Source organism: Pan paniscus, chromosome 15 (genome assembly GCF_029289425.2).
Source record: "Pan paniscus chromosome 15, NHGRI_mPanPan1-v2.0_pri, whole genome shotgun sequence".
In the NCBI taxonomy this organism is placed as follows: domain Eukaryota; kingdom Metazoa; phylum Chordata; class Mammalia; order Primates; family Hominidae; genus Pan; species Pan paniscus.
Window position 1 is genome coordinate 92,035,929 of NC_073264.2, and position 14,485 is coordinate 92,050,413.

The 14,485-nt window shown below is 37.6% G+C and overlaps 1 protein-coding gene across 3 annotated transcripts in view; it reads right to left on the reverse strand.

The window, feature by feature from the left end:
- RPS6KA5 (ribosomal protein S6 kinase A5) overlaps positions 1 to 14,485 on the reverse strand; it is a 211,671-nt gene that overhangs the window by 44,953 nt on the left and 152,233 nt on the right. For all 3 annotated transcript variants that reach the window (XM_055097945.2, XM_003832764.6, XM_024925409.4), the window contains exons 8-13: positions 12,735 to 12,885; positions 9,390 to 9,551; positions 7,202 to 7,327; positions 6,699 to 6,832; positions 5,920 to 6,013; positions 987 to 1,157 (exon numbers count right to left, since the gene is read on the reverse strand). In XM_055097945.2, the coding sequence (XP_054953920.1) occupies positions 987 to 1,157; positions 5,920 to 6,013; positions 6,699 to 6,832; positions 7,202 to 7,327; positions 9,390 to 9,551; positions 12,735 to 12,885 (838 nt within the window). The remainder of the gene's footprint in view (positions 1 to 986; positions 1,158 to 5,919; positions 6,014 to 6,698; positions 6,833 to 7,201; positions 7,328 to 9,389; positions 9,552 to 12,734; positions 12,886 to 14,485) is intronic.

Here is a 14,485-nt window from a genome sequence, read left to right on the forward strand (position 1 = left end):
TGCACAGAATTTCATTTTAAAAATTTTCTTTTCCATGTGAAGTAGAGAAGAAAAGTATTCCATTTTTAAAACATCCTCTTCTAATAATTCAAGATACTTAAGTAAAAGGCAAAAATAGTGCTTTTAGAGAAATAATCTTTTGTGGCTTAATCACAAAAGGAACATCAAATAAGTTAATATTTTATATATACTCGAGAACATATTATAATCACATGATAATTAAAGTTCTATTTTGGAGAGAATATGTATAATCTTGTATATGGTAAAGGATGAGTCATCATTATCTTTTTATACAGTATTGATTTTTGTTTTTCAATTTTCATTATTTTGTTGATTTTCTAAAAGGAGGGAATTTTCATATTTTTGATACTAAAAAGGGATCATTCTAAGAGTTAGAACATTCTTTATTAGCCTTTCATAAGAGGAGATATATAAATAGCTGTTACTTTTGCATTGCTACATATAGTTCTATAAATATTATAGCACGATCATAGAAAAGCACATAGAAAGACGGCATAACTAATTAAACCAAGACAATTCTTTAAGTATTTAGAATAGAATTATATACATTTTTATTCATGAGCTAACCAATTTGATTACAAATGTAAAAAATAAGTTTTCAAAATACATCATTTGGAAAAAAACCCTCTAAAATTATATGTAAGAGATATTATTTTCTGCTATAAAAATTTCCATTGCTATTTTTAGTCCACAACTGTTGCATAAAGTATTTTTTCCATAAAAGGTTCTCACACTTACAAATATAACCTCAAGATGATCAGCTGGCAAAAAATAAACAAAGACAAATTTATTTTAGACTGAAATATAAAAGAAAAAACATCAAAGAAACGTATTTTCAATTATCTATTTAACAGCCTTGAAAAGTAAAAAAATAAGGAAACCTCCCCAGAAACTTCCCCCATGTTTGGGAGATCTTTAATAATGGTGCTAGACTGAATTACGTAAGAGATCCAGTGATTTTATACCTCAGGTTTCAGATCCCTGTGCACCACTCCAACATCATGCATGTGGCTTACAGCTGAAACAAGCTTCCTCATGATGTAGCTGGCTTCCGTCTCACTGAAGTGCTTCTTTTTCTTAATGCGTTCAAACAGTTCTCCTCCATTCAGAAGTTCCATCACTAGAAACGTGTGAAGCTAGAAAAGAGAAAGAATAATGTGGAGGGCCTTCCTGAAGCACAGAAGTCTATTAACATATAAAACATTTATTGACTATCTACCACCAATCTTTAATCTACCAATTGACTATCTACCACCAATTTAATCTACGTTTAAATAATCCCCTGTTAAAATAATCAATGCCAATCCTCATATCTTAGAGAAAAGGGCTGAAAGATAATGTAGCTGTTTTATAATTCTATTTTGGTAATGGAAAATTTCAAGTACTGCAGTGAAATCTTTATATTGTATATCCTTTTTCCCTTCTGTGATGAATTCTTTCATTTGCAGTGTTTTGTTTTAAGAGATGGAGTCTCTAAAAAGAAATCTGCCCTTGAATTCCTGGGCTCAAGGGATTCTCTCATCTCAGGCCTCCCGATGAGCTGGGGCTATAGGTGTGCAATTGCATCCAGCTAATTCTTTCATTTGAATTCCACTCCAACCCTCTCTATCAAGTTTACACATCTTTCTTTTTAAACTGCTGACAATAATGTGACAATAATGTGAAGTCACTTGCTTTAAATAATACAGAATCTGAATACTGACTGAGTAGAATGGGCAACTGAGTAGGATGGGTGTGCCCACGTGAGGCCTGGCACACCCATCCAATGGCAAATTAATCTTTTTAAAAGGGTAATGAGGCTGGGCTCAGTGGCTCACACCTGTAATCCCAGCACTTTGGGAGGCTGAGGTGGGAGGACTGCTTGAGGTCAGGAGTTCAAGACCAGCTTGGTCAACACAGTGAGGCTCTGTCTCTACAAAAAAAATTAAAACATAAAAGTTTAAAAAGGTATTGTTTGATATTGTCATTTTGAACCTCCTGTTAGGACTCAACAGATTAGTTTCAGGGTTCCTGTTAATATTCGTTACAAATACCCATAACTCACTATGGGTTTTTGCTTTAATCCCAACAGTATTATCTTAACAGTTACTTTGTAAGTTATATGTTTACCATCCTTTCTCTTCTTCTCCACCCCGGCTCTTTTCTGTCAGAATGCATAATTTCCAAAAAATAATATAGGAATTATCAAAAAGCAAAGGGCTATAAATCCCAGCACTTTTAGAGGCCAGGGTGAGAGGACTGCTTGAGCCCAGAAGCTCAAGACCAGCCTAGGCAACATAGTGAGACCTCATCTCTACAAAAAATAATAACAAAAATTAGCCAGACATGGTGGCGCATGCCTACAGTCCCAGCTACTCAGGAGGCTGAGGTGGGAGAATCACTTGAGCTCGGGAGGTCAAGGCTGCAGGAAGCCGTCACTGTGCCACTGCACTCCAGCCTGGGTGACAGAGACCCTATCTCAAAAAAGAAAAAAAGCAAAGGACTTAATCAGCTCTCAAATGAACACAAATGGTTTAGAAAAAGATATCATGGCAATATACTGAATTCAGGTGCTATGCATTATAAGGCCAACATCACTTCACAAACAAAATGTTTCTTTCTGTATTAGCAAAACTCAGAATAAACTGCTTCATAAAAAAGACAATTATAAGTACATTATCCTGAACGCATTAGACAAATTGCAGAGTGAACAACCCTTCTAACAAGAAAATTGCTCCCAGCCTACTAGACATCAAGCTAACTTGAGTTTCTACATCAGATAAAGTTGAGCTTGCAGGTCTGCTACAACTGTAGGCTGGTGAGCTTTAAAAAAGATGTAAGGCAATACTTGCAGTGGTGTACGAATAGATTTAGAGTTCAACCTGGATTTGAAGGTCAGTTCTGTTATTTATTCATGATCTTGGGATGCTACTTTATCTTATTAATTCTAGGATCCTTATCAACAAAATGCAGATAGCAATGAGAAAATGTATGTGTGGTAGAGCTTGAATGATGGCCCTCCAAAGTTGTTCATGTCCTAATGCCCAGAACCTGTGGTTGTTACCTTAGAAGGATGGCAAAAGGGCCTTTTGAGATGTGATTAGTAAATTAAGGAGCTTGAGATGTGAGATTATCCTGAATTATTCATCAGAGTTAGCAGTATGAGATGAGACCCTGGAGGCAAGATCTTAGAGTGATGCATGGAAGGCTCACAGCCAAGGAAATGTTGGGGGGTGTCTAGAAGCTACAAAAGGAAAGTAAATGGGTTGTCCCTTAGAGCCTCCAGAGCAGTGATCCTCAACATTTTTTTTCTTTTTTGTTTTCTTATTTTTTTGAGACAGGGTCTCACTCTATCACCCAGGCTGGAGTGCAGTGGTGCAGTCTTGGCTCACTGCAACCTCCGCCTCCCAGGTTCAACGGATTATCCCACCTCAGCCTCCAGAGTAGCTAGGACTACAGGCGCACAACACCACGCCTGACTAATTTTTTGTATTTTTTGGTAGAGATAGGGTCTCACCATGCTGGCCAGACTAGTCTCAAACTCCTGACCTCAAGTGATCCACCTGCCTCACCTTCCCAAATTGCTGGAATTACAGGCACGAGCCAGGTCCGCAACTTTTTTGGCACCAGGAAATGGTTTCATGGAAGGCAATTTTTCCATGGACGAGGGGAGGCAGTAGTGGGGTGGGACAGGCATTAGATTCTCATAAGGAGTGCTGCAACTCTGATCCCTTGCCATGCGCAGTTCACAATAGGGTTTGTACTCCAGTGAGAATCTAAGGCTGTCGCTGATCTGCCAAGAGGTGGAGCTCAGGCAGTAATGCTGGCTCACCTGCCACTCACCTCCCGCTGTGCACCTGGTTCTGCTCAAGAGGGAACCAGCTCTGGTGACAGCTTGACTTTAAGCCAATGGGCCTGATTTTGGACTTCTGACCTCCAGACTGCAGGATAATAAATTTGTATTGTTTTAAGTTTGTGGTGATTTGTTGCAGCAGCAATAGCAAACTCATGGAGTACGTGAAACGCATATCATGGCACACAAAATGAACTATGCTATTGCACAAAGGCTGAAGACCCACCATAACCAATTTCACCCATTAGTTGAAGAAAAGACTGGATACAGGGATGATCTAGGCAACTGTGCCACCATTATGAGAAAACCCAAGATACATTACAACTGCATATTAGATTGATAATGTATTTATACTAGTTTGTATAGGATTATATCATGTGACAATTTATATTTTAGTAACTCCTGAATATATAAATAGCAAAACATCTACTTAATTTGTGACACAAATAAAAAATTAGAAATGTTGTTCATGGGACCTGACATTAGTCTGAAGGTCAGAGATCAAATATCTTGTCTGGGATGTAGTTACGGGCACAGCTGCAAACCCAGAGGAGAGCATCTAAGATCACCCGTTGATTCCTTGAATGATATGAATTTCCTCTATATCATCTTCAACAGGAGACTGTCTAGTGAGCCTCTTCTTAAGCACCTTCGTGGCCAGGGGACTCATTACCTCCTCTTGTGTCGAGTGGCTTGATGAGGCAAGAGGAGGTAGAGGATCAGGGAGAGCGGTTCCCCCTGAGTCCTTGCTTCAGTGGCATTTCTTTTCTGACTACAAGAACCAAAGAGTAAGTAGAGGATGATGCCATTTTGGGATGCTTACTGCCAGATGTGATTCTGCCTTCCCTAAGGCAGTAGTTTAAAGTAAATAAAAGCTTGTTGGGCTCTGAAGTTGGACTGTGTGGATTCAGATCCCAGCCTTACCACACTTACCAACTGTAAGACCTGTTACTTAACTTCTATGAGTGTCCATTTTCTCACCTCATGGACCTATGGTAAGGACTGAATAAGATAATACATGCAGAGTGCCTGGTACAGAACCTAGACCACACAAGATATGTGATAATAAATGGCAGCAGCTATTATGGTTATGGTGCTACTGCTGCTGCTGCCTGGTCTCACCATGATGTATCATTCCTGGCAATAGCACTCGAGGATATTTCAATGTGGTAGAGAACTGGGCCCCATTGATCCTAGGTCACAGATATTACAACAGCACAACAAAGAGAGCCCAGAACTGGAGTACAGGTTCTCCTTATTAGATTCGCATTGACATGCTATGTGACCTTGGACAAGTTTTATGACCATTCAAAATCTCAGTTTCTTTATTGGTAAAATTAGGGCAAAGCACATTCAGGATTGGTTTGTGCTCTTGTGCCTCCAAGTTGTCTTAAGTAGGACTGCATCACCCCACCTGGTCTCAGGGGCAGAGAAGTGTAATGGAGCAATTTCTGTCATGTGTGAGGTGAACAGACACGAACTGGACACACTGGCATCCTCCCATAGTTCCTGCTGCAAAGCAGGACTGAGAGCAGAAGAGGGGGCAGCATGATCTGGCCAGGGTTCTGAGCAGAATTTACCACCTGGAGCTAGAAGATAAAAGGAGTATCTTTGCTTTCTGCTTCCTATTTGTCCTTTAGCTTGCATTAATTAGGCTCCAGGCTCTCTCAGTTTTACTCTAGAAGTGAAAGGGAAGTTGGAGGCTCAAAATTCCTGAGTCCTGAGAGGTACTCCAGGATTAAGTGATGGTGGGTAGAAGCGGCATTGGCAACAAGCACATTGTAGCCAGTGACTGCACCACTGAGCTCCTGGCCCTCCGTCTTCCTGTCATAGGTGGTTAACTGCTGAGTGAGAAAAGCATGAGAGGTGAAGGGAAACCTGATTTGGGGTTGGGAAACAGTGTGTGGTTGGGGAGGGGTTTGAGAGGGTGGTTTCACTGCCCTTTCTGGTGGCTGGGTGATGTTCTATATCCCTGACTCTGACCCAGCAGCACCAACAAAACGCGTGAAAAGTACAACCCTGTAAGTGAATTAGTACACACGGGAAAAAAAAAAAAAGTAGGATACCTGATCATGAAAAACTTCATGCAACTTCACAATATTGGGGTGTCCTTCACAGAGTTTCAGAGCTGTTATTTCCTTCTGAGTATTGGCTTCCATCCTGCAAGATGAGACACTTAGCATCCACATGTCTCTTCAAGAAAGTTTTTATATCAGTACTGCCCCAAGACTAATTTTGTCTTATTTACAGTGCATTCAGAATATACACGTTACAGTATACTGTAATGAGGTTTCCATGAAAGTAATGAATTACACCACATGCTAGAAAAAGTAATATTCTGGAGAAAATTATTATTTCTGAGTCAGAAAAGTAAAAATCATATGAGGAAATGAATGCTCTACTTTCCTGACAATTTAGAGTAATAAGAATATGCAATCTTAATAATAATCATCAGTTACCAAAACAACTAGATGGCTCTCAAAGCTATCAGTAGCTTGCTAAATAATTTTAGAGAAAAATATTTCAAATACACAACTAGTAGAAATGGCAATGGCTGCCAAAATCACTATGTGAGCCTGATTAAATATGTCACTGTCACAAAGACGTTTTCTCTAGATAAACTCAAAAGCAAATAAGACTATGATTTATGTCTAAAATGGATTACTTTATCAGAAAATATCAATTAGAGCTAAAAGTATAATGGACCAACTGATGAGCCAAGTGGTTAAACCTTTGGGTAAAAAAGTCTTACAATATAATACTGGTTTCATTTAAAATAAATATCTCTTAATTTACAGAATTCATGAATACCTAAGAAAGAATATTATATTAAAAATGGTCATACCTTTTGCTGATTATTTTGACTGCAAAAGCTTGGTTACTTTTTTTATGCACACACTTTCGACAAATTGAAAAACTACCTTCTCCCAGGGGTTTGTCCTTCAAATCTAGGTCATAGTGTTGATAGAATGGAGAGTCCTGTCAAGAAATCAACATCATTTAACTTCAGAAAATGTCAGTAATACACAAAGGATCAATAAAATTGTAGAGTAAAATAAAATTATTAATATTAATAAACAGGAATAGAATACATTTATAATCTAAAATTCATCTTTATAGGTAACTTCTATTTTCATCTAAATAATTATTTAAGATACATAATTCTCTATAATTGTAAAAAGAAGTTCATTCAACTTGACGTTAATTCTCTAGGGAAAATATTGCTATATCCCACTTTTAAAATTGCACTTTAGTTGAATTACTAGACTTAAGAACATTAATTAGAGTTGGTATTTAAACACTCACAAAACCTACAAATATGTCATATAAGTTACCACATCTATATACCTTCATCATTGCACTCCTGGCAACATTTGTCACTCCAGGACGTTCAACTCCCATGTGAAACTGAAGAGGGTCTATGACAGCTGCATTACGCTTGAATAGGATGGAAGGAGCAACAAAGGAATAGCCCTAAAAACAAGACAAAGAAAGATAAAGAAAAACAACTTGCAGTTTTCCAGTTTAACACAGATTAGATTGTAATGACTTTTTTTCCTTAGAAAAACACTCAAATATTTGTTGAGATGAGTCTAATTTTATTTTATTTGCAATCTAAAATGCAAGGTTATTTCAAATCATTTGAAAAATGCTGTTCAGAAGGATATAATGCCATCTTCTGGTAGAACTAAACCAACTCAAAAATAAAGGTAGAAAAAGACTTCTTCCCTATTCCACCCCCAAAATCAGACTCATAGATGAAATTCTCCTGGTTTGCTGATGAAATTTGTTTACAAACATAACTAACTTCTCAAAAAAGGATACAGTCAAGGTATTAAACAAAGTGGTCTTTTTTTTTGAGATTGAGTCTGGCTCTGTTGCCCAGGCTGGAGTGCAGTGGTGCGATCTTGGCTCACTGCAACTTCTGCCTCCTGCGTTCAAGCCATTCTCCTGCCTCAGCCTCCCAAGTAGCTGGGATTATAGGCACATGCCACCATGCCTGACGGGGTTTCACCATGTCTCGAACTGGTCTTGAACCCCTGACCTCAAGTGATCAACCCACCTCGGCCTCCAAAAGTGCTGGGATTAAAGGCCTGAGCCACCAGACCCAGCCACAAAGTGGTCTTTAAATGCTATTGTTTTTCAAACTGGAAAAATGGCAAGTCTCACTAAAGTTAGTTTCTAATTTAGCAATTATTTGATTCTTATTAATATCTTCAGAATAATTAAATTTAAAATTGAGTTTTGGAAAGGAACAAAGTCTAATGGCAGAATGATGCTCTGAGCTAAGTGGTACAAAGACGGATGATTAATCCGTTCAAGCTAGAACATTCACTAATCAACAAACATTTAAAAAAATGTTCAATAAGTGCCCAGTCACATACTAGACAGTGATAAGCAAAGAAGAAAAGACACCGTCTGGATGGCCAGATTAAGCCATACTAAAGGTATACTTATAGAAGTCAAAGAAGCAAAGCTCTGATGCCATTTAATAGTTAGAATATTTTATCTTGTGTGACAAATGCCCTTTTCTAAATATAAAATCTAAATCTTTTTTTAACAGTTAATAGTTAAGATTAGTTACTGAAGGTAAAGAATAAGGTAACATTGTGAACTAAAGAATGTTTTTATATGGGGGTTGGGGGGCACGGTGGCTCATGCCTAGAATCCCAGCACTTTGGGAGGCCAAGGCAGGAGGATCACTTGAGGCCAGAGTTCAAGACCAGCTTAGGCAACAAAGTAAGACCCTGTTTCTACAAATTTTTTTTTAATTAGGTGGGTGTGGTGGCATGCACCTGTGGTCCCAGCTGAGGCAAGAGGATCCCCTGAGCCAAGCAGTTAAAAAGGCTGCAGTGAGCTATGATCATGCCACTGCACTCCAGCCTGGGTGACAGAGTGAGACCTTGTTTCTTAAAAAAAAAAATTTTTTTTGGTGGACGTGGTGGCTCATGCCTGTAATGCCAGCACTTTGGGAGGCCAAGGCAGGAGGATCACTTGAGGCCAGGAGTTCAAGACCAGCTTAGGCAACATAGCAAGATCCTATCTCTGCAAAAAATAGAAAAACTAGCTGGGTGTGCTGGTTTGCACCTGTGGTCTCAGCTATCCCAGAGGCTAAGGTAAGAGGATCACTTGAGCCCAGGAGTCTGAGGCTGCAGTGAGCTAGGACAGCACTGCTACACTCCAGTCTGGGCATCAGAGTGAGACCCTGTCTATATAAATAAAAATTTTTAAATATGAATAGAGGTAAAATAAAAGATTATTGTATTTTCTATAAAAGAATCTGAACAAAAATAAAATTTCAGGTATAAAATTAAAACTTCCCTTATATCAAAAATAAATGCATAAACAACATCTGCTATTGAGCAAACTATAAGCTTCGGTTAACAATGTGCAATATTTCTGCATTTAATAATTTAGAAGATATTAGAGAATCCCATTTTTATGATGCCAACAAAACTACTTCAATATGGGAAATTTAATCTTTTCTTTCAAAGGACATATGGCCAATGTACATGTGCACAGGATGGGAAATTACCTGAAACAGCTTCTCAGAACTCTGGGGCAGGGCTGCGGGAGAATAAGTGGGATCCATTTCTGTGAACTCTTCTGCAAAGTTACTCACATCTAATTCATCTCGAATGACTGGCTTAAATGGTGCAGGCACTTTTTTGGCGGCTAAATCATCCCAATTTATTTTCTAAAACAAAGAAAGTTGGTACAAAGTAGAAATCAATAGTCAAAATGTACTTTCTAAGAATAACAAAGATAAATTAGGATTTTGACTGGTAGGGAGAGAGGATAAAAATAAGAGAACATATTTCAAATCAATAATAAAAAACATATTTTCTCCAAACAAGATCACAGCAGTTTATAGCTCCAACCAATGCTGTGCCTCAAAGATGAGACTATCGCTGTTGAATCTCAGAGTGTCCTCTGGGGGGCACCAAGACACCCTAGTTTACCTTTAAAGAGAATAGAAAAATACTTTTGTCCTGAGCCTCCTCAGAAAGGTGTTAAGCCAAAAAGAAAACAGACAAAAAACCCAAAACAAAATAAAAAACTGAAATAAAGGGTTTCCAAAGGCTCTATGGATGTGGATATTAGCTCTAAAAGAATGTTCCTATTTTCTAGAGGCAGTGTTACTTAGCTCTCTGCCTGCACTTGCTTTTCCTCCTGGGCATCCAGACAGACTGGAAAATAAATCCACTGTAAATCAGGCATGTGCTTATGTCTAGAAGTTCAAATGATACCATCATATGGATGTGATCACTCTTTTCTTATTCGACTGTGTTCAAACATTTTAAACACTGCCTCTTATGTCCCCCATAGAATAATGCAAGCCCCTTTTCCCTCTAGGTCACTTACTGAGTTATATTATTGAAATCCAACCCTTTGCTCTGTTTCTTTGTGCTCCTTCTATCATTTAAAACAATCTCAGATAACACTTACTGAATTAAATCCTACAGGTCTCCTACTACCACATTTCTTCAAATCTAAGATGCCATTACTGATAGTAAGATACACAATTATTTTATGTATCATTAAGAAGAAAAAAGTATTAATCATAAGAATATAAGATGATGGCCACTGTAACATGCATACTGATTTCAGTGACAGTAAAATATGAAAATGTGCACTTCTTGGTTGATAAAATTTAGTAAGTTTAATCAACTACCATACATTTTTTTTTTTTTTTTGAGACGGAGTCTCGCTCTGTCGCCCAGGCTGGAGTGCAGTGGCGCGATCTCGGCTCACTACTACAAGCTCCACCTCCTGAGTTCACGCCATTCTCCTGCCTCAGCCTCCTGAGTAGCTGGGACTACAGGCGACCGCCACCATGCCCGGCTAATTTTTTGTATTTTTAGTAGAGACAAGGTTTCACTGTGTTAGCCAGGATGGTCTCGATCTCCTGACCTAGTGATCCGCCCACCTTGGCCTCCCGAAGTGCTTCAGAAAGGTGTTAAGCCAAAAAGAAAACAAACAAAAAACCCAAAACAAAATAATTACAGGTGTGAGCCACTGCTCCTGGCCCATAAAATGTTTTTTATTATGCTGTCTTGTAGATGCAATAGAAACAAAATAATTAAATCACAGATCTTCAAATTTCTCAGCTAAAATGGAATTCAGATCATTTAGTTCATCTCCTTTATTTGATCCAGTGAAACTGAGGCCGAGAAATAAGAAATAACCTTTTCACTCAAACACCAGTTGGTGGAAGAGTCAGGATTTGAACACAGTCTCTTGACTTTCTAGTTAAGTGTTTTTTTCTCTCTGCAGCTGTAATGTTTTCCATTATAAGCACATAACTTGTGCTTGGCCATTGTATATATATTAAAATAAACTTCTAGAGGAAAGGGGTAATTTAAAGAAACATGTTGTTAGCAGGAGAATGTTTAATATGTAGAAAATGGAATGCTATTATGATCCTTTCCACCTCCGCTCCATTTATAGAGAAAAAGGCCATTTAGGCCTTTACAAGTAGAATTCTGGTCTTTCCAAAAGTGTCCCTATCATTTAAAAAGTCAAGGCAATTAAGTAATCTAAAATTACTATTCCAAGCTACTGAAAAGAGAAATTTCTCTAATATGAAAGACATCCTGCAATATTCCCAAATAGAGGGAGCAATGGAGAAAAAGATCCTAGGAAAATATGATTGGGTGTACTTTGCTCGACTTGTTTCTTAAATTTTACTGTTAACTTTTGAGATAAACTTCTGAACAAGATATTTGAAAGTTTGTTCAAAGAGTAATCCTTCCAAGCCATGTGAATCTATGAAATGCATATAGTGAGAAGTTTCTTTTATTCTAAATGTATTTCTCATTATGTTACTGAACTTCTATAAGATGTGCAGTAGTATTATAAAAAATAATTACACTGAGAGACTAAGAGAAATATGCCTTTTTTTGAGCACAGAAGAGCAGAGATAACTCATTTCTAATCAATATTTATTTTTATATATTTAAAAAATAATAACAACATGAAGCTTAACTGACAGTTTTTCTTCATTTTGCTATATTATTTTCATTTGTTTTGGTGATAATAATGTAAAAGCTTAATTTACAGAATAAAAAATAAAACCTAGATGGTCCCTTTAGACCATAAATATTTAGGTCAGGCTTACTGATATGATGAAGTTATTTAAAAGTCATATCTCCAGAGTTTTAGAAATCAAAGCCGTGGCATCCCCAGTTTGACGACTGAGGCTGGAAATAACTAGCCAACTCAGTTAATTTAAATGTTCTTTCTCAGTTGTTTAATATTTTGGTGTTTTTTTTGTACTAAACTGAGCAGATATGTTGGTCCTCAGTAGAATGGTCTCATTAGGCTTTTTCAGAATAAGAGAAGCACTGTCACAGGACAAAGGAAATAAATGAATAACACTCTATGTGTCATGAATATGTAACTGAGAAATAGGTAAATTTAAAATTTTTAAAGATTACTTCTGGGAAAAGAGGAAGTGAAGAAATCACTATCTAAAAGGTGAAACATAGTGGCAGTAATAGCTCATGAACTGAGACAGAAGTGAAAAGTACAGTAAAAGTCTCAGTCCATATGGCTAGATCTCAAGATCATAAATGGAAACCACCACCTAGAAACTCTAATGAATCAGTATGTAGAAAATTGAATGCTATTATGATCCTCCCCACTCCCACTCCATTGAGGGAGAAAAATACCATTTATGTTTATACAAGTAGAATTTTGGCCCTACTGAAAGGGTCCCTATCATTAAAAACAAAACAAAACAAAAGGTGCAATGTACGTGAAAATGCCAGTGGAAAATGATCCCAAAGGGGACTGTGTTCACTAATTTCACCAAGAACGCCAAGGACCCTGAAAACAGCAAGGAGTATGAAACCATTTATCTATTCAATAATTTCACCTGAAAGAAGAGATGTTCTTTGATTTCATCTGCATCACGTGGACCACATCCCAATCTCTTCTTGGGATCTTTCATCAAAAGACGCTGAATTAGGTCTTTAGCTAAAGCACTCATTTCTTGGGGATATGGAGGCTCACTTTTTAATATTCTCCTGTAGGCAGACAAAACTTGCTGTTAAAACACAGGATGACAAAAAAAAAAAAAAAAAGCATGGTGAAATACACTTTGAAACTGAACCACATGTGAAAGAGAGATATAAATACTTAACATGAATCAATAATACCTCAATACTGTTGAAAAAATATTTAGAATGAGATACCATAAAGTCAAATTTCTGAAACTCAAAAGAGCAGTAACAAAAATGTTGGCTCATTTTTTCAGTATAAGTCAATCCTGGTGGGAGGCTAACATCCCAAATATTTCACTAGGGGGAAAAACGGAAAAGCCTGGGGCTAGATTAGACCTCCCGTATATAGACTAGACTCTATGATTAAAGACTTCACAACATAAAACACTCTTAACAAATTCAGGTAAGGGAATTGAGCACTCAGATTTAAAAGGACAAAAGAGAACAACCATCTTTACCTCACTCCTCTTCCCCTGAGTGCCAGCAAACCTAAGGGGCCCATAAGAATGCAGAGGGAAGTCCACCGAGACAAGGGGGTCAGACCCACTTGGAGATGGTTCAACCCTTGATATCTAGAAATGGGCACTACAGCTGGGGATTTTCATGGGGTAAAAGTACCTGCTTCAATGTTTGCTGCTATAAAACAGCCAGACAAGCCCTATGAGGCAGGTAGAGCTCAGAGATGGAGTAAAATCCACAATTTATTACGGAAAATAAAAACATAAGATGGTAATAAAGTTTCTTGATGAGAAATTTATTCTAAGGTTACAGAAGAAATCAATCCAATCCAAGTGTACCTTTCTCCCTCTTAACATCCAGATCAATAATTTAGTAAGAAATATTAAAAGGATTGACTGAAATTAAGAACCTTAACACAATATATATGAAGACAGTTACTCCATTAATTGGGTTTACAAAAAGATTCCCTATTGTGCATTAAAATATTAATAACCATTATGGAACAACAACAGATAATGTATAAGAGACAGTATAGTGTGGTGAGTTAGAATATAGACTTTGGAGCCAGAATAAGCCCAACGCTGGCTCTGCCTTGACCTTGTGTGACCTTGAGATACCTAACTTCTGTACCTCAGTTTTCTCACCTGTAAAATGGGCATAACATCAGTACTTACCTAAAATAGGTATTATGATGCTTAAATAAGACCTGTAGAGTGCTTAACATAGTACCTAGCGCATAGCAAATGCTCAATCAATGTGAGCTACTGTTATACTCCCTCATTCCAAGGCAACCATATAGAAAATAGGCCTAGACGCTCTATCAAATAGCCACTGAGAATCAGTGAAATGATAATGGAACTGTAATTTTTTACAAAAGATTCCAGCAGTGTTGTTAATCTCAAAGTTAATTCTACCTCTAGCACTTAATTCTGGGAACCCAAGAAAATGTTGGTAAAACAAGGAAAGAAAGGAAAGAAATAAGCAACACCCTCTCTGCTTTTTGATTCTTTAACCCTCTCCCATTGCTCACTGCTTGTCTGGATTTTCGGCATTAATAGACAATCCTCTTCTCAGATCAGACAGAGGCATGTCTGAGACAGAAACTGGGAATCCTGCTTCTTGGGGAAAAATAAGCATAGCTTTTCCCATTTTCTCCACCTCTACT